Source organism: Rhinolophus hipposideros, assembly GCF_964194185.1.
Source record: "Rhinolophus hipposideros genome assembly, chromosome: 14".
In the NCBI taxonomy this organism is placed as follows: Eukaryota; Metazoa; Chordata; class Mammalia; order Chiroptera; family Rhinolophidae; genus Rhinolophus; species Rhinolophus hipposideros.
The window spans coordinates 34,344,023-34,363,821 of record NC_138060.1 but is presented as its reverse complement, the minus strand read 5'-3'; the positions used below and the strand labels follow the sequence as shown (position 1 = coordinate 34,363,821).

The window sequence follows — 19,799 nt, the reverse complement described above, 5'->3', positions numbered from 1 at the left end:
ACAGAGAGACAGAGACAGAGAGAGACAGAGAGACAGACAGAGACAGACAGACAGAGACAGACAGACAGACAGAGAGACAGAGAGAGAGAGAGAGAGAGAGAGAGAGAGAGGCAGAGAGAGAGAGAGAAAGAGAAGGGTCTATCTGCAGGTAGCATTGCCAGGTTCTGCCATCCCAGCAGAGCAAAGAGGGAGGACCCCCCCAAACACAAGGTGGGGAGCCAGAAGCTGGCCAGCAGAGGCACCGGCCTTCTCTGCGCTCTGAGCACACACACTCCGGGGTGGGTGCTTGTTGGGGAAAAGCACTTGGGGCTGAGGAGACAGCAAGGAAAGGAACCAGAAGTCAAGTGGGAAGAGGCCTTCTTCCGATGTCTCTGAGGGGTGGCCTGGTGCTCACTGGGTTTGTGACAGGGGAAAGAGACATCCACTGAGACCCCCCCAATGGAAAGTGCCTCAAATCCCAATTTAATGGCTGCTCCCTTTGTGCCTGCAGGCCCCTCCAATGACCCAATCTGTAACAGATGCCGGTCTTGTCCTCCTCCCCAGGCAGATTCCCTAGGTTCTCAACCAAATGGTACTGGGGTACCCCAATTTGGCTTCTGATGGAGATCTTCTTCAGCCCTTTCTGATCTCTGCTCCCTTCTACCTTGAATTAATGCTGGTTTTTGGCCATTCTCCTTCCATCTTTTCAGCAAAACTTCACTCCCAGCCTGTATTCCCCTGCCTCATTGGGGGCCAAGACTGATATAATCATGCCTGGGTTTCCTACAAAGTCATCTTTCAGCCTCACTTCCTTCAGACTAAATAGCATCCATTCTTTCATCTTTCCCAGTGGGATTTAGCTGTAATCCATTTGGGGATCCTGGGGCCTCTTCTCCAGTTTCACTCCAGCCACTGACCAGACTTGGAAGGGAGAGATTTTCTAGAAAAAGCCATCCTGTGGTTTAAATTATGCCTTTCTTCCACTATGTCCCCATCTCTGGGGCTTGACAGAAATCCTCTGGGAGGTGATCTGACAGAGATTGCCCCCCCTACAATGCTCACATACCCCGCTCCATGAAATTTCTTTATCCTGTTTCCTTTTGCTGTCATGGCCACCCACAGATCTTTCTCAGGGTCAGAGGGTCCAGCACGGTCCATCAGACTTGGGGTGCAAGACGGGCACCCCACTCAAGGGCCTCAGCATGCACAGTATGAGGAGTGTTAAAGAAGAGGGTAACGATGGTGTGAGAAAGATGACCCCGTGGGCTCTGAGCGTGTCTGGCGTTCTTGTGGAGTTCAGGGTATGCAAATCCTGTGTTTTTCCCTTTCTGTTTGTGATGGGTGAGGAAAGGAGGGAGATAGGCAGGGGACGGGTTCGGTGAACTTGATTGAAATGTTGTTTTCTCCTCTGCAGAGGGTGAGGTGAAGGGAGGGTCATTCCCTGTCAAACCTTCAGAAGCACTTCAGGGATCCCTGTAATGGGACACCTCTCCACCCTCCTGCCTTGGTCTGCCTCTCCCTTCTGACCTGAGAACTTAGTCCTGGCTCCTAGCACACTGGGCTTTTCTCATTTTCATCCTTTCCCATAGCCCTCATTCTGCTTCTGGAATTCCCCTATTCTCGTCCTCGATTTCGTGCATTCAACTGAGTTCTCCAGAACCTCTCAGTTCTTTTAGGATTTAAAAATAAGTAAATAAATCCACAGGCATTTCCACAGCATGGAGCCAGGCAGTCTGGTCTCATCCCGTGGCTCTGCCCTCCTGGGCTAGTGGTCTCCCAAGTGCAGAATGGAGGTGTAACAGGGCTGTGGAAGGGGGGTGCGGTGAGGGGATCCACACAGAGCCTAGCATGGGGGGGCAGCACTGTCGTATCAGGGTCGTCTCCCCCTCTCACCCAGATGAGAACATTGCACCCTCGCATTCAAAGGACTCTGAGGACCAGAAAAGGTAGAAGAGATGAGAAGTGGGCAGCTGGGCGCAAAGCGAAAGGAAACGTGGGGGGAGGAGACGCACTCACCGCAGAACCATCATGTAGAGGGGATTGTGGGAAATACAGGCGATGAGGGCCACGAAGGAGATGAGGAAGATGGATGGGAGCAGGAAGTGGGCACAAGGGATGGGGCACGACCCTGTCTTGGCTGAAGCAGATCCCCCGGTCACACAGCTGCAGTTCAAATAGACCTTGAAAAGGAGAGGGAGGAGAAAGCGGAAAAGCTGCGGTTATTACTTCATTTGCACACACTTCAAATGCCTGGGCCAGCTCTTGCCAGACAGTCCCTCAGGTTTCAACCCCTCTGCCCTCTGAGTTCCCTGGGGAGCTGGGTGAGGCTGGATTTGGAGGGCTGGAGAGGACATCAGTTGAGGGTTTCAAGGTGCCCCATAGGCCCCCCTCTGACCAGTGTTTGGGCCATAGAAGCCATCTTCACTAAAAGCATTCATCCAGCGGGGGCTGGGCACCTCCAGTCCTTCTATCCACAGCAGGACATGCAGGATTCCACTGCCAATCGAGGACCACCCATCTTGGGACCAGGGGCTGGAAAAGCTGTCCTCTGGGCCAGCCCACCTAGCAGCAGTGGTTTTGTGGGTTGTTGTTTTTGCAGTTTGTGTGTTTAACGCAAGGAGGGGAAGGAGGGTATGAATACGACTAGCAGACAACAGTGATAACAATTGAACCCACTGAGCTTCCGGTCTGAGAGGAATCCCTCCTATCTGTAAAGGCCTCTAGAGAAGAAGGTGCCTGTCTCAAGCCTGCAAACCAGATGGCTCAATAATGTTGTACAACTTGCCTTGGTGGTCACTGCCACTGCCTGTGTCATGTGGTTTTCACCTTCCCTCTTGCAGTGTCTGATGGAGTAGCCTAAGACCATTTAAGTGTCAAAGCAGTTATAAGGCCAGGGTCAGAACTAATGAGCTAGTATGCTTCCTTCTACCAGACAGCAGGAACTATGCACCCTCTTTATTTTGGCTGCTAGGGAGCTCAGAAATAAGTTGCATACAATATGGAATATGCTACTTCCTTCAGTCTGGATTTTTTAAACATAGATAGTTTTCCCATTATAAGTTACTATTTTTTTTCTTGATATTATGATAATGGATGGTTCATGCTGTTGTTGGAAATTTGTCAAGATTTTTTCTGAAAGTAGGTGAGTCAGAGATATAAGTAAATACACATAAAGATAAGAAAACCACAGAAGTCATCACATACTCCTTCGACTAGAAAGCAACTGGAGAGAGCATCTCGTCCAAGCTTCTTGTCTTCCCTTTGCCTGAGACCTACGCTCCTCTGCCCCCAGAGTGGCTGTGGAAGTAGCCTTGTCCTGTCCTCTGAGAGGAGGATGGTAAGTGGGGGCTAGCCTGGCCCATGCCCTCAACACAATGCCCTTAAGGGAATAAGGTGTATTCCTCTCCTTAGGGGAACTACACAGACTTCCCACTGCTCGTAGGAAAAAGAACACCCAACTCCTAAACCTGGCTTGCCTGGCTGTGGCCCCTGTCCGCTCCCTGACCCAGCTGTGTGTGATACTCTTCCTCAGGGCCAACCTGACCTCCTTTCTTCTCTCCTACACCCAGCTCGTTCACTCCCTGGGGGCTGCGCTTGCTGTTCCTCTGGCTGGAATGCTTCACTCCCAGGTCTTCAGAGGGGTGTCTTCTGGTTGCTGCGTTCTAAAGTCACCTCTTTGGGAGGCCCCCAGGCACTCGCTGTCCATTAACTCTCTTGATGGCATGGGTTACTTCTTTCTAAAACTATCTTTTGCATGTATTTGATAGAATACAAACTCTATGAGGGCAGGGACAATGTCTGATGGGTTCGTCACTGAATCCTCAGCACCCATGGCTGTGCCGGGTATCCACTAAGTATCTAGTGAATAACTGAACAGGAGACTCAGGTGGTTTGCTGCTGACTGATTCTAGAAGGTCAGGAGCCAGAGGGCCGATAGGACCTCAACAAGTTAGTATAGTAAACGTGGGCTGCATGAGTGGAAGGCTGGTGGCTAGGAGGTACGTGCCCTTGAACAGATGTGCCCCCAGGCTGAGACAGGGTCCTGAGTCCTAGACTCAGTTGTGTGGCCACACCTGGGAGCTGAGGGGATGAACTCAATGCCCTTGATCACCACTTCCAACTCTAAACTTCCAGGTCTACATCCCAGAGGAACCTCTGCCCTTGACTTATGTGGGCCTGTCCCTGTGGCTTTCTAGCACAGCCAGGATGCAGGACCCAAAGATGCCCATTAGGATCTGTGAGGATGAGACTAGAAAGCCTCCACTGAAGGAGTGCTTGGGCTGGTTTCTTCTCCTAACCTCAGGAATGAGCATTTGTTGAACATTGGCCAATCTTTAATTGACTTTGGGCTGTAGGCATCTGGTCATGACCTTAGGGGAGGGGAAGGTGGAGAGACGGCAGGTGTGGTCCAGAGGCCAGGATTCGGGGCAGGAGGATGGTGTGGGTGGCGTCCTGCCCATCTTGGAGCCTCGGAGCGGTCTGCGAGGGCACACACTGAGCGCGAGGACCCCTTACCCGTTGCTTGGAGGCGACAGAGCTGATATTGATGTGGCTGCAGCCAGCATGGCACGGGGAGAGGTACTCTACCCCATTGTCTCCACAGACCGGGTGGAAGATGGAATCCGGGCACGAGCAGTCCCTGCGGCAGGCGGGAGGCTGAGGACGTATAGAACTTGGTGTGCTGCCAGCAGAACAGGAAACGTGGACTCAAACAAAGCAAGACCAAAGCAAAATCTCTCCAGCGCAGTGTGAGCTCCCGCCTGCTTAGCGTGCGGGTGCGTCTTTGTTTGTCTTGGGCCAGTGCCACCCTGGGATCTGAATTATGCCCACTGGGGTGAACGGTGAATTGGCTGCTGGTGAGTGTTCCTGACACCTCTCTGTTTCTTCTGCCGCTAGGAGCCCAAACCCACCAACTCCTAGTGAGAAAGTCTTGGTCAGCAAAGCCCCCACTGCAGGAGAGGCCAAGACAAACAACCAATCAGGACTCTCATAAGAGAGATGGCAGGTGCTACACAAAAGTCACAAGCAATGTTTCCCTTCCTTTCTCTTCCGCCTGGGCTCAGGTGGAGGGATAGGCTGGGGTCCCTTGAGGCAATGTGGAGTCTAGAAGGCTCCTGTCTCTGGGTCTATGCATACATTGCCCAGATCCCTCCATCCCCTTGAGCTTCAACCAAGGGGATTTCACTGGCTGACCTCACCATTCCCACCATCCCCCATATCTGATATTGATCTTTTTTGAGGTGGGTTGGGATAGGGTTGACAAACTACAGTCCAGAGCTTTGCTAAAATAATATATTAATGATAGTTAACGTTAATGGGGCATCTCCTATTTGCCAGGCACTGTGCCCAGGGGCTTTTCATACACAGTCATCACAATAGCTCTGTAATGATCATGCCCCGTTTATGGATGAGAACACTGCAGATGAGATAAGTAAAGTAACTCCCCAACTAGTAAGAGCGGTGCCAGAACTGGAACCTCATCTGATGACAAAACCCTGGGCTAAACTCCTAGCGAAAGCCACCAAAAGGCCCAAAGCCTTTACAGCTTCTCTCAACCCATTGTCAGCCTGCAGAAGAACAATATAAACTGGGAATAGGTGTTCCCATCCCGAGCAACCCTCTCTTCCCAAGTACCCCTTCTCTCCATCACCCACCAAAGACAGAAGAGGCTATTTTAGAGAGAAAACACCACGGCTGTAAGGTACCGCAACTCCAAATGTTGTAACCTCATTAGGCAAAATTTAAAAGAAAAGGTGGTTGAAAGGTAGCACCCAGAAAAAAATTAAATGCTCCCTGCTCAGCATCCGCCCCTCACAGGCCTCTAAAGCTCTTCCTGAACATAAAATCAGACTTAAAACTTAGAACCCTGTTGCTTTATGCAAACCGACAGGTATACTTTCCCTGCCCTCTTCCTCACCTGACCTAATTTTTCAAGTCTGCCATCACTTTCATTGTTCTTTTCCAGATCTTCTCAAGTCTCCTTCTCTCATCTTTCTTCAGCAGCTCAATGAGACTCTGTAATTCTAGTCGGCATGGAGCTGATGCTAAACATAGCTTATTTCCTGGTTTGTGAGGGTCACAGCTCCACAGATTCATTCTGAAACCAAACTAATTAGTCTTTGGGGCTACTTAAAAAATAGAACCATCATCCTGATTGCTGGTGGCCCAATAAGACCCTCTGATTTCTTCTCATAATTAAGCATGCTATTCAAGACCTCATTTTCTAAGTTGCCACAGAAGAGATTAGTGAAAAGGAGAGAAGAAAGTTGAGGAAGCAGACAGGAAGACATATGAGAGCCAGATCCAGGCTCTGGCCTTAGCAAAGGATATCTTCTCATGCCTCATTCCCATTACCTGGGTGGGTAGACCTCTGCCACAGCTGGGGTGGGGCATCCCATGAAGAAGAGAGGGGCACAGAGGATCATAGAGATGGTGATGATGCTGGCAGCCACCCGGGGAATGGTTTGTAGAGAGAAAACAAAACGCTTCATGAGGATTCCTCCAAACAGCATCCCCAAGGCCGCAGCGGGGAGGTTCACAGCACCTGTAGAGAGAGAGGCTGGTCTGTGTGCACAGGCCTGGGGTGTATGTGGACCCGGACATAGAACTGGACCACGGGGCACACACGGCTTCCTGAAGGAATAGTTGATATGTTCCATTGCAATAGTAGTATCTGACATTAACCGAACATTTACTGGCTTCCAGGCACATTTACAGAGTTCTCTGTAGAGCACTGCCCTGCCGGTGCAAAGAATAAAGAAAGAAATGGGGTCCTCGCAGGTAGAGGGATGTGGGTTGAATGTGCATTTATTAAGCGCCTTCATTACCTGGTCCCTCATTGCATCCTCACTGTGACCACACTGGGTTAGCAAGACACTGGTGGGGTCCTCTCCCTCATGTGCTAGTCTGAGGCTGAAGCTAGAAGAGGTAGGTCACAGCCAACGGCCACACAGGAGGTTGGAGGTCATGCCCTGACCACCTTGCCACAACCATGTGGTCCAGCTACCCTGTGGATTGGACCCAATGATTCACTCGGGTACATAGTGAGGCCACATCAGTACTTCTCAACCTCAGTGGCAAGAAACCCTGATGCTGGATCTTACTCTGCTTTCACTGATGTGGGGTGGGGCCTGGGCATCCGTATTTTTCAAAGCTCTCCAGGGGAGCCTAAAGTGCAGCTAGGGTTGAGAATCACCAGGTCATATACTCCTTACCTAAGCAAATGTATTCAAGTCCTTGAGAAGGAGAAACAAAGCCAGGAGGCATTTCACCTAACTCCAAATTCAATCCTCTCTCTTTCCTCTGTTGCCCCTGACTGGAATGACAGAAGCCCCGGAAATCTGCCAAGAACATTCTAGATTGACAACCAGGAAAAATGTCCTCAACATTCTCTCTCCTGGGCAAGTCCTCCTCTGGCTCCTGTCTGTGTCGAGTCTGGCCTCGCCCATCCCCAGCTCCTGCAGTGCCCTCGGGACTCACCGATAAGGAAGTTGGCATAGGCCGCAGAGGCGCCATACTGCTTCTCCAGGAACTTATTGAGAAAGGTGGAGAGGCCGGCAATGACGGACGAGAAGGTGCACTGGGCCAGGACCACCAGCATGAAGAGTGGGTTCATCAGGAGCCTCAGGAAGATGCGGGGAAACCCTGCAAACACACCGCTGTCAGGGGCCAGGCCTTCACGGGTCACCACAGGCTACTATGACACTGGCCACTGCCCTTCCTCCTCCTTCCAGACAGAGCTCTTCTCTTCCTCAGGGCAGAATCTGAGGCACCAAGGTGTTCAGTGGCCAGTCCAGGGGCACATAGTCACTTGGACCCCTACTCAATCTGCTCATGGGCTAAATCAAATGAGAGTGTGCCTGGAAGAAATCAGGTGGAGGGTGGCTAGATATAAGACTAACAGTGGGAACATGCTCCTCACATGACAGCCACCTCCGCATGAAGGGAAGAGAGAGAAGAATATGGGGGCCAGACTATGGGGGTGGGGTTCACTCTGCTTGAATGTGGTCTCCTGGAACCAGCAAAGAAGCAGTCACTAGGACCCCTGGCAGAACCTCTCCTGAGAGGTGAGCCAATTATAGACCACATGCTCTTACTGCCCCTTGCCACACACAGTACCACCTGGGCTCGGGTACCCCCTATACACCCCGCCAAGCCAGCCCATCCAGGGCTTTGATTTAAGTCAGTTACGTTTAATGAAATCCACCAGGGAGACTCTTGGCTTGACCTCCTTCATCTTCCTCGCCTCGTCCTCTATGGCAGGAGACCTCTGGAGGCAGCAAAGGAAGTGAGTGTTAATGCCCATGCTCTCTGCAGCCACCCCTCCTGGGCTCTTGACGCTTCTAGCCTCAGGGCTGGGCAGCAGTGAGCTGCCCCAGGTGTGAGTGGGAAACCATCCAGAGAAAGCTCTCTTGAAGCGAACACCACTTGCATGTCAGTGAGCCCAGTGCTTTGGCTGCTTACTAGAATGCATCCATGCAAATGCTTCCCATCATACCTCTGGGCATATTATTTCATATCTAACTTTCCCATGACTGATGCCAAAAGGTGTCTGACTAGATATCATCCCTTGCCTGTCTGGCATGGCTACATTTCTTCCCTGTCCTCAGATTCCAGGGGCTGCTGGCTTCCAGGACACTTGTAGTCTAGAATGACCTCTGTTTCCAGCTCTCTCTTTCTAGTTCCTCTATGGAGTCTCTGCTTCCTTCTGGGCCCAGAGTTGAGTCCTGCTCAAGGCTCTGTCCTGGCCCTTTGCCCACACTTTCTCTGCACAACACCTCAGTGAACGCGCCTACCTCTTCTGAACTTGGCAGCTGCAGCTCTGAACCACACGCAGAGGCAAGGCCCCTGAGCTCTGACACTTAGGATCCTCCAGGGGAACTCATCACCAGGCACAGGAGCTCCCATTCATCGAGCGCTTACTCCATGTTGGGCACTGTACCTAGCGTTCCATGTGTATTGTCCCATTCCTCACAACTTCCTTCTGAGACACATACTCTATCTCCAGTATTTTAAGATAGAGGAAACTTAGGAACAAGGAAACTTGCCTAAGATCACCAGCTAGTTTATAAGTAGCAGAGCTGGATTCAAACCGTTTGACCCCAAAACCACCATAATGTGCTGTCAACCTCTGAATTTTTTCCCCTAGACAAGCCCAGACCCTCCTACCCACGTCCCTCCTCCCACAGCTGGACCTAGCTCTCACACACCTCATTGCCCAACATCTAGCTCTGTCTCTGGCTCAAAACCTTGGTGCTAACCGTGGCCCCTCTTCTTCTCCAATCCAGCTCACAGCTGAGTCCTTCTCTAAGAACACCTCCTCCAAGAAAGTCTATCGCTGCCCTTGCCTCAGCTGTCACAGCCATTGCCCTGGCCCCCAGCTGCATCCCCCATCCCTACCCTGTCCTCTTCAGATTCCCAGCCTTCCTTCCTTCCTGATTCCCCAACCTCAACCCAGCTGCCATATTGCTGCCTGGGTGGTCACCCCATCACTGCAGTGCCCCAGAAATTCATGGGATCAGAACAAGGTGTAGATCCATCAGCCTAATATCAAAACCCCCACCCAGACTTCTTTTCCCTGTTTTTCCTTCTCAGGCTTCCTCGATTTCTTTCCCCAACAGACATGACTAGAAGATGAGTGGAAGGTCAGTCTGCTCCCAGTATGCTCCACTCTCGGCCCGCCCTCACAGTCTTCAGTGCTAGGACTGCCTTCTTACTCAGTCCTTCAGGCTCTGACATGAAGGGCCCCCTGAAATGCAAAAGTCAACTGTGCCACGTCACATATTTGGCTTTTATTGGATCTTCACTCTTCATCTCAACTTAAATGAACTCAGTGTTTCCTGAACTACATTCCCTGGATGCTGATATGGGAATAGAACATCAGAGACACCATCTTTTGGAAATTCACCTCACTCTCACCTCCCAAAGCCTCTGAGAAGTCCTGAGTCATGAGTCTTATTTAAATTTCACCTAGAATTTGCTGAACTTGTTGCAGCTTCTCAGCTTTCTTTATTTTCTACCTTCACCTCCCTTTCTTAAACTCCTAGAGGTAGAGTCACAGGCTCTCGGAACCTTACCTCCACTCCTCTGGTCATTGTGCGAGGAAAGAAGAAAAAGGGGAAAGAGGTGAGAACCAAGAAGGCCGAGGAAATGATCAGGCCCAGCCACCAGGCTCCAATCCATCGGGGGTCTCCGGGGCTCAAGGTAACTAAGGCTGGAGAGAAAGCAAAGGACACAGTGTGTTTTGGATGAATGTATGATCTCACCTTACTGGAAAGAGACCCTCTGATCAGAGGGACGTTCTCCCCACAATAAAGAAGAAGTAAAGACATGAGCTAGAACCTTGGTCAAGACAACATTCCCTATCCAGGCCATTCTGGTCTGCCCAGAGGACAGAGACCACTGTGCATGAATCCCCAGGCTAAGGACATCAGAACCTTGGCCTCACCTTCTTTTATTCCCAACCATTGGTAATGTCTCTTTCAAGGCTTACCATGGGCCAAACACTAGACCATGTATTTACGTCTATTGTCCTGCTCCATTCTCCAAGCAAGTCTACAAGGTAGGAGCTAAGTCCACCCACCTCCAACCAATCCAAAAATTGAGGATCAGAGAGGTCAACCTTGCCTTGTCCAAGGTTAAGGCTAGTAAGTACCATTTTATTGGTCAGTTTCCTGCCTATGTCTTCCCGGTGTCCAAATCTGTGCTCTTAACCACCAACTGCTACTGCCTCCCAACTGTATTGATCCCTAAGAAAGGAGTCCTCATGATCCTTACAAGCCCAAGGAAACAGCCATCAACAGAATGGGCTGCCTGGCCTCCGAAGGTGATGCTTTTTCCTGGCAAGTTTCCCATTTGCATCTAAGAATCTGCCATTGTGTTTCTTTGTAAAGAAACTACATGGGCATAGAGGGAGCAAGAAGGCAGCAGAATAGCCTCAGCCAAACAATGACAGGCATCCCTGGGCACTGTCCCTCGCGGATTGGGAGTTGAGCAACCAAGAGCCAGGAACCAACACAGAAAGTACTAGCAAAAGGGCAAAGATGGCTTGATCCTGGCTTTGTCCTTTTGTTTGAAGTATAGGCAGATGACACTGTACAGATGACATCATGTTTGATTGTCCCAGGGACAGGAGTCTGTGGGCTCTGGCAGCATGGTCAGGTTTAATGACTGCCCATAAGCTTTGTGAGATGGGCAGGCTCTGATCCATGTGCTGGGCACTGGTAGGGGTGCTATTCCTCAGGGTCTGGCTGGTGGGAATGATTTTTAATACTACCACCAAGACGGGAAGCTGTGGGGGCAACAACTGAGGCCTTGCCCTAGGTTTCAAGGTTTCCTGTTGCAAACTTCTTCAGGGCAGAAAGTGTGTTTTCTTCTGCAGCATAGCTCTCACAGCATTCAGCATGGCCCTGGTGAGAGGAGGTGCATGGTGTCTGCTCCTGGCTGTCCAAGGAACTGTAGGAGTGAGTGCATGAGTGCGAGAGGTGGCAGTGAGTATTTGCAGTTGAAGCTTCATTCTCTGCCCTGATTGGCTGGGAGCTGGGGGTGGCTGCTTTGTGAGAGTGGCAATGGGATGGGTGTACTCGAACTCACTTACCTGTGTCCACCCTGCCGTAGTCCACAAAGATCTGTAGCATGACAGAGCCCAGAAGGTACCCGAAAGCTGGTCCAAACACGGAGATGGCAAATAAAATGGCTGGAAAAGGGAGCAGGGAAAGGAGGCTGAGGGGGATGGAGAGGGTGTGGCAGCCCCTGGCTCTTTCCCTAGCTGAGGGGTTCCTGAGATGTCACCCCCATCTGTCTCCTGGATTTCCATAGGAAATCCATACCTATGGCATTTCCCATGGACAAGACCAGAACCACTCAAGATCCTAAGATGTGCAGAACCAAAGCTGTTTCTCCTCCAGCCAGCTGCCAGAGAGATCTGCTTGCCAGAAGGGAAACAGCCTCCCTGGCATTTAAAGATGTCAGCCCAGGGCTGTGCTGGTGGGGGAAGCTCCGTGCAGAGACAGTGTTGGCAGCCCTGGCAAGAGCTTGTGAGGCCAGAGCTAGTGGGTGTGGTCTGTCTGGTCTGGGATATGGGCCCAAAGGGTGCTCCATGTGGCTTGTTATAAAGGAAGGATTTGGGCCATCAGATAGTCATCTGTTATCTACTTTGCCTGTGCCTTTTTGAGACCAAGCTGTCCCTAAGTGGAAGGCTCGGGAAGACATCTGTGGCCCAGCCTATGCCTGGTGGACTAGATAGCACCAGTAGCTACTGCTGGTCAAGGAGCTCCCCCGTGCCCTGCACAGCGCTAAGTGGTTACATCTATGACCTCATGTAATCTCCCAGCTCCCCAGCGCACAGCTACTCTCAGCTCTGTTGTGCAGGTGAAAAACCTGGGGCCCTGGGGCTCAGTCACTTGTCCGGGATACCACAGCTGGTAAGTAACAGAGCTGGCCTTTCAACCAGGTCAGTCTGATCCCCAAACCTCTGCCCACATTTGCTGTGTTGTGGGGCAAAGAGGGTTAGATCTTGATTCAGCCTGTCAGGACCCGACCTCTCTCTGCAGCTCTCTTCAAGCCTGTGACTCACAGATATACAGAGGTGAGTTGTTGGGTTCCGAGAAGTCATCCACGTAGGAGATCCCAAATGGCTGAATGGGCACCGTCCCGATGCCTGCCAGCAGCTGGGCGACCACCATGAGACCCCACATACTTCTGGTCTCCTTCCGGGTGTCCTGGGTGGTGCTGTGGCACTTACTGGGGGGCAGGTCCTGCGAATGCTTCTGACAGAGATCCATGAAGAGGCTGCCGTTCCCTGAAACGAGAGTGCATGCCGATCACATCTACTCTGTCTCCTGGTTCTGCCAGCTGGCCTCCAAACCTGGCCTTTTCCCCAGGCCTTTTGGGAGTGACTCTAGAAAAAAAGGTCAGAGAAAGGTGAAAGGGTGGGCTGGCTCCCTGCTCCAGGAGCCGCCTTTCTCAGGTGGAAGAGGACTCTTTCTCTCATGGGTATTCATTCTTTCTCCCCTATGGGTCCAGGCAGGGAGCTGAGCATGTAGGGATCAATACTTTTATCCCTAGAGGATAGGGTCACTCAACTGAAAAAGTGGGGTCCAGGATCAAAACCCAGGTTTGTTGGCCTTTAGCACCCTGTGCTCAGCTTCAGGCTCAGACCTTCAGGGTGTGGTTCTCTTTAGCAGGACAGAGGTCACTCTGTCCCACAGAAGACAGTGTTATCCCCTGACCTAGGATCCTCCCTCCCAGAGTCCTTACTACTGGATGAACACTGCATCATACTAGAGAGCCCACTGCCAAAGGCGTTTAATATCCTTATGAAATCTGGGCAGCTCCCAAGAATCATAGAACTTGAGTAACTAGAAAGTACTTTGAGACCCTCTAGTTCAACCCCTGCTGTTACAGATGGGGAGCTGAGGCAGTACTCAAAGGAGCCAGCCTGCACCTTGAGACCCTCCTGGGAGGGTCCTAGAGATTTCCGGTGTGGTCTGTGGGCACCAAGTTGCCTGTGGCTCTGGCGACCTCGCCAGGCTGGACTGCTACTTCCATGCTACTGATTTAAATTTGGCCCACACTAAACAATCAGCATTGTCAGCTCTGCAAGGCCTTGAGTGCTCTTGAGGGCTCCTTTCCATGAGATCTTTTTATTTTCCTGCCTTGTCCAGGCCAGTTGAAACTACTGGCATCACTGATCTTACTCTGTGGGTTTGTTCACATTGTACTAATGGGATTCAGTTTAATTTTCATTTGTGGTGCTCCCAGACAGGGTATAGTCCTGAGCTAGGTGGACCTCAAAATCCCACAGAGGGCTATGGACTAGATCTGCCTCTCACAGTGGGCTCTACCCAGTGCTGTTGAGCTTGGGACTGCCCTAGCCGGTGGGGCTGGGGAGAGGTCTGCCTTCCTCCTGGGCCTCTCCCCTCCCTAAGACATATACGCTTAATCCAGCCTGGCTCCACCATCACCGGTCCTCTATACGGCTGTTTGTATAGGACACACTGGAAAATTCCTGGCCTTGGGGCTCCCTATCAGCTAGGAAAAGCAAAGGGAGCCAAGGTGTCTATTTTGTCAAGGTCATCAGACCTGACATCAGCTGTGTGCAGAGAATAGAGCACCCTGGACAGTGACCAGCCCCAAGACTTTGTCCGCCTGTACCTTCCTCTTCCCACCCCAGCCCCCTTATCTCACCTTTCAATGCACAATTCAAATACGTACATAGTAGTCCAACATTACGGTGACCTAGGAGGCAGCCTCCTAGAACCAGGGTGGGAATGTAGGCTTATTTACATGGCAAGACATCTGTAACATCTTGTAGGTTCAAAAAAATAACTAGTGGTTTGGAGAAGAGTATGATCCCTAATTTAAAAAACTTAGGACTAATCAAACATGCAGAGAAAAACTTGGGAAGCCTATGCCTGTCTCTGGGTGATGGGATTGTGGTGACCTTTGTGTGTGTGTTTGTCTTTGTATTTCCTAAATAATGAACACATGATACTTTTGAAAAATGTTTTCATAAATAAATATAGCCAAAACTGAACAATGTCTCTTCCATTTCTTGTGTTTTGGTTTCACAACCATCACCCTTTCTGGCCTAGGCCCTAAATCTGCAAAGTTATGCACAACGTTAGGGCTGCATTTTTCTGTCCCTCCCACCGCACAGATGCTGTCCTCTGTGGGATGTTGAGCCTTTCTCTGACTTACAGATTCTGCTGTAGAGACCCCAGTTCCAGCACCAGGATTTTTAAACTTTCATTTATTGTACAGGCAGACATTGCTGAGGCTGTTACGTATGGTATTTCCCCGAAAATAAGGCCTAGCCGGACCATCAGCTCTAATGCATCTTTTGGAGCAAAAATTAATATTAGACCGGGTATTATATTATGTTACGTCACGTCATGTCATGTTATGCCGAGTCTTGTATTATTTAAAATAAGACCGGGTCTAATATTAATTTTTGCTCCAAAAGACGCATTAGAGCTGATTGTCCGGCTAGGTCTCATTTTGGGGGAAACACGGTGTATTATCTTCTGCTCATAGCAGTTCCTGATCTACTTAAGTGGCTGGTTTGGGGCAGAACTGGCATTTCAACCCGCGTGTGTCTGACTCAAAGTCTACACTGAAATCAAGTCTGAAATGGCAGCTTTGAAAAGGCACAACACACATTTTGCAGGGACAGAGGAGCCAAGTCTGGGGGGATTGCCCTATCCCTAGCGACACTCAAATACATGGGCTCTCTCATCTCTGTAGGTGGCTGGGACATCACACCTACTTTCTCCTGGCTGCTGGGAGTTTTGCTGAAATCTGAGACGAGATGAAATAAACACACAGTATAGGGAGCCAAGAATTGGTTTTAGTGAAATAAGCCAGACACAGAAAGACAAATACTGTATGATGTCACTTACATGTGGAATCTAAAATTGCCAAGTTCATAGAAGCAGAGAACAGAATGGTGGTTGTCAGAGGCTGGGGAGGGGGGAGGGAAAATGAGGGGGTGATGGTCAAGGGGTATAAAGTTTCAAGGATACAGCATAAATAAGTTCTGGAGATCTGTTATACAACACAGAACCTATAGCTAACAATACTGTATTGTACACTTAAAATTTGCTAAGAGGGCAATACCTTTGTTAAGTATCCTTTACCCGTCCCCCCTCGCCCCCCCCCCACAAACAATAAAAAAGTGGGTTGGGGGAAAACTTTGGGAGGTCATAGATATGTGTCTGGCCTTGATGATAGTGATGGTTTCAGGGATATATACCTATCACCAAGCTCATTTAATCGTATGAATTAAATATGTACAGCTTTTTACATATCAATCATACCTCAATAAAATAGTTTAAAAAGAAAAAAAAATTAGTTTTAGCTCTAGGTAGCCGTGTGAACTTGCACAAGTTCCTAAACTTTTCTGAGCCTCAGTTTCCTGTAAGGTGGCTGGATAGGGAGACTCCCTACGGGTTATTAAAGAGCTAGAAGGCTGTGGTTCCAGAAAGGGGTTTAGGCATGAAATGTTGGACCCTGCCAGTCAGTCAGCAGGTCCGATGGCTGTGTCTGCCCTCTGGAAGGAAGGCTGGTATGGCTCAGTAATGCTGCAAGGGTCTAATTTCGAGTACAATCACTCACACTGGAAGCAAAGAACTGTGAAATGTTCCTGTGGAGTGAGACCACAGCCCACTCCCCACCCCAGTAAGGAATCCTTCTACCAACACTGATCTGTGTCCACCACCCAGAAATAGGGGGGCCAACTCATGTGGATCCCCATGAGAAGCTCTAGGTTGCCAAAACAAGCATCTGCTGGCAGGGCTGGACTGGGGACTTGCGATCTGGGTTCCAGACCTGATCCCATGATTCCCTATGTCAGTGACCTTGACCTCTAAAGACCTCAGTGGATTCTAGGAAGGGCTAAGCACTGCAGAGCATGGGAGGGCCCGGCAGGCAGAGTGTCAGACTCAGTGCTCACTCCCTGCCCTCAATGCGGCAGCCACATGGCACATCCTGGATGGATGCATGTTTATACATGAGCTGTGCTAGTCTTTAGGAAAAGTGGTGGGTGAGTACCAACACCTCTATGCCCTTCTCAAGACCAAATGTTCAGGAACAAGGGCAGAGCAGGCTGCCCGGCCTCGGAGATCCTCTGACCCTCACTGCTGACTGACCAAATGCAGGTGTGCAGTCACTCAGACAAAATCCACACACACACTTCTCTGCTCACTTCCCTGTGCCAACTTTGTCTGAGCCGAAGCATTTCTAAAGGACCCATAAATACAAGGGCTGCTGCCAACTTTTCAAATGTCATTTCTTTTCAGAAGATTCAAACATATTTTGAGTATATTTTATACGAGGAAATGAGAAAAGTTTGAAGTTCCCTAAAACCGTGGGCTGCTGTCATTTGCAAAGGTGTTTGAGCTGCGCGTCTCATCTGTCTAGGTATGACAGCACGTTCCTCTGCAGGGGGGTGGCAGGCAAGGTCTATGTTAGCTGCAAGAGTGGTTTAAAGATCATCTGCAGGCAAATGGCCATATTGGGAAAGTGGTGCAAAGGACTGGCCCCTGCTCCGAGTTCAGTCCCTGAAGGACCACACCCAGGCCTGTCAGCTGCAGTGTGGATGAGGCCTGCTTCACAGGGGGAAAGCTTGAGTGCTGAGTTCTGAACACACCTGAACTGAATTTCATTCATTCTCAGTTGTTCAGTTATTGGGCCAATAGTGACTGTGGGCTGGCACTCTGCTGGGTAGGAGCCATGGAGGTAACTGAGGCTGGCACAGCTACGACTTACCCTTCAGTCTACTGTGGAACACGGATCATCGAAGAAACAAGCACACTATTGCCTTGTCCAATCAAAACCACAGTGATATAATCATTTCACACCCATCAGGATGGTTATTATCAAAAAACAGAAGACAAGTGTTGGGTAAGATGTGGAGAAATTAGGGACCCTTGTGCATTTCTGGTAGAAATGTAAAACAGTGCAGCCACTGTAGAAAACAGTATGGTAGCTCCTCAAAAAAGTTAAAACAGAATTACCATAGGATCCAGCATTTACACTTCTGGGCATATGCCCCCAAAGAATCAAAAGCAGGACTTGAACAGATATCTGTAGGCCAGTGTTCATAGCAGTATTAGTCACAATAGTCAAAAGGTGGAACCAACCCAAATGTCCATCAACAGACGAATGGATAAACAAAATGTGATATATACATACCATGAAATATCACTGAGCCTTAAAAAGAGAGGGAATTCTGACACATGCTACATACAAAGTGGATGAACCTTGAAGACATTACGCGAGCTGAAATAATCCAGACACAAAAAGTACAAACACTGCATGATTCCACTTATATGAGGAACCTAGAATAGATCAATTGATAGAGACGGAAAGGAGAATGGTGGTTTCCAGGGGCTGGGAGAAGGAGGAAAGGGGAATTCGTGTTCAATGGGGTACAGTTTCAGCTGGGAAAGATGACAAAGTTCTGTAGATGGATGGTGATTGATGGCTGCACAACAATGTGAACGTACTTAATGCTGTTGAACTGTGCACTTAAAAATGGTTAAAATGGTAAATTTTATGTTATGTGTATTTTACCACACACACACACAGCTGGTACACACTGTTTGGGAGAGGACAGGGTGTCAGGGAGCACATGGGAGAGGCAGCAGATCCAGTGTTGTTCAGAGAGGGTTTGGAAAAGATTCCTGGAGGAAATAGCCTCGGAGCTGAGAACAATCAACAGAAGTAGACAGAAGATCGGTGTTGAGGAGAGGGGAACAGCACGCAAAGGGGCTCGGAGGGGTGGGAGGCACCCTCCAGAACACGACATGAAGTTCAGTGTGGTGGGCATGCAATACAACCAGTGTGAGGCATGGCCACTCCTAGAGGGCCTGTGTGTCCTGGGAAGGGACCTGGATGGTATCCTAAGGAAAACCCAGAAGGGTGAAGATTATGAGGGGGAGCAGTGCAAGGAATCCACTGGAGAGACTAGACCAGTTTTCACGGCCAGTGTGCATGGAGCAGAGCTGACCCAGTCGAGAGACCTTTCGGTGATAAAATGGGGAAGGCTATGCATTGCATGAGGGGCTGGCGTGCTGGCCGGCTCCACGGCTTGTGGAGGGTGAGACACAGCCCAGAGCCGGGGTGTGTAAGATGCACACGGCCAGGCTTGTCCCGGGAGAGCAGGCGCAGGAGAATCAAAGGACCAGAGAACAAGCGTTGCTTTTAAGAATTCTAGTTCTTGATTTTGCTGATTCTCATTGTTTTACTAAATTCACATTTATTAGAACATTGTTGCTGGCTTGGTTAAATTTTTTTGTGAGACACTTAATGGTCATTGAAGATTGTGAAAATGTTGACCGGCTTATTAAGTCTTTACATGGCAAGTTGCATGGGACGCCAATGCCACCAAAACCCTCATGAAATTTCACCAAATGAAGTGTCCAGGAGGCCAAACTTTCTGGGGAGTGTTTAACTGTGATGATTAACTTCCAAAATGTCAGATTACATGTCAAAAACTGCCTTTATTTAAAATGTGTATTTTAAAAAATAATCAATTGGTGCTCGCTTTGGCATCACATAGACTGAAAATTGGAACGCTACAGAGAAGATTAGCATGGCCCCGGCACAAAGATAACATGCAATTCGTGACGTGTTCCCTTTTTTAGCTGTGTACGATGTCAGAGGGGTAATAGACTTGGTGGGGCTATCATTTTGTGAGGGCTGTACATGTCTAATCATTATGTTGTTTTGTACACCTGAAACTAATAAAAAATTAAATTGAAAAAATAATAAACAGGCTCCAATTAAATCCAAGTTCCCTGAGTTGCTCTTTGGCTCTTCTGTATTCCAAAATGACTCAAGATTTCCTAACAGACTCTCTTTTCCTTATGTCAGCCCTGAATGGGGCCAAATCCATTCCAGATCAGGCTCTGATATGTGTCAAAGGGCAACAGGAGTTGAATCCACCTGTGGAGGGCAAGGCTTCTTTCACCTGGAAGCACCGTCCTCAGGGAAGCAGCAGCTGGCTGACCTGGAGGCACGGAGCCCTGGAGCCAGCAAGAACAGAGCTTAGCAGTGGGTAGGACCTGCTGCTCCCTGGGTTGACGTGAGGACAGGTACAGGCTTACCTCGAAATATTGAGGGTTCAGTTCCACACCACTTCAATAAAGGGAGTATGGCAATAAAGCTCATTGTAATCTTTTTACTAGTGGAGGGTCTTGCCTTCAATTTGTAAAAAAATGCAACGTCTCTGAAGCTCAATAAAGCAAAGTGCAATAAAATCAGATATGCCTGTATTTCTGTCAGAGACAAACATTGTCTAGGCTTTCCAAGAACTC

The 19,799-nt window shown here is 49.5% G+C and overlaps 1 protein-coding gene across 1 annotated transcript in view; it reads right to left on the bottom strand.

Moving 5' to 3' along the window:
• Positions 1-19,799, bottom strand: part of SLCO2A1 (solute carrier organic anion transporter family member 2A1) — an 85,490-nt gene that overhangs the window by 6,514 nt on the left and 59,177 nt on the right. The window contains exons 4-11 of the mRNA XM_081072317.1: positions 12,554-12,778; positions 11,576-11,674; positions 10,056-10,192; positions 8,170-8,248; positions 7,459-7,623; positions 6,334-6,523; positions 4,495-4,660; positions 1,996-2,159 (exon numbers count right to left, since the gene is read on the bottom strand). Coding sequence (XP_080928443.1) covers positions 1,996-2,159; positions 4,495-4,660; positions 6,334-6,523; positions 7,459-7,623; positions 8,170-8,248; positions 10,056-10,192; positions 11,576-11,674; positions 12,554-12,778 — 1,225 coding nt within the window. The remainder of the gene's footprint in view (positions 1-1,995; positions 2,160-4,494; positions 4,661-6,333; positions 6,524-7,458; positions 7,624-8,169; positions 8,249-10,055; positions 10,193-11,575; positions 11,675-12,553; positions 12,779-19,799) is intronic.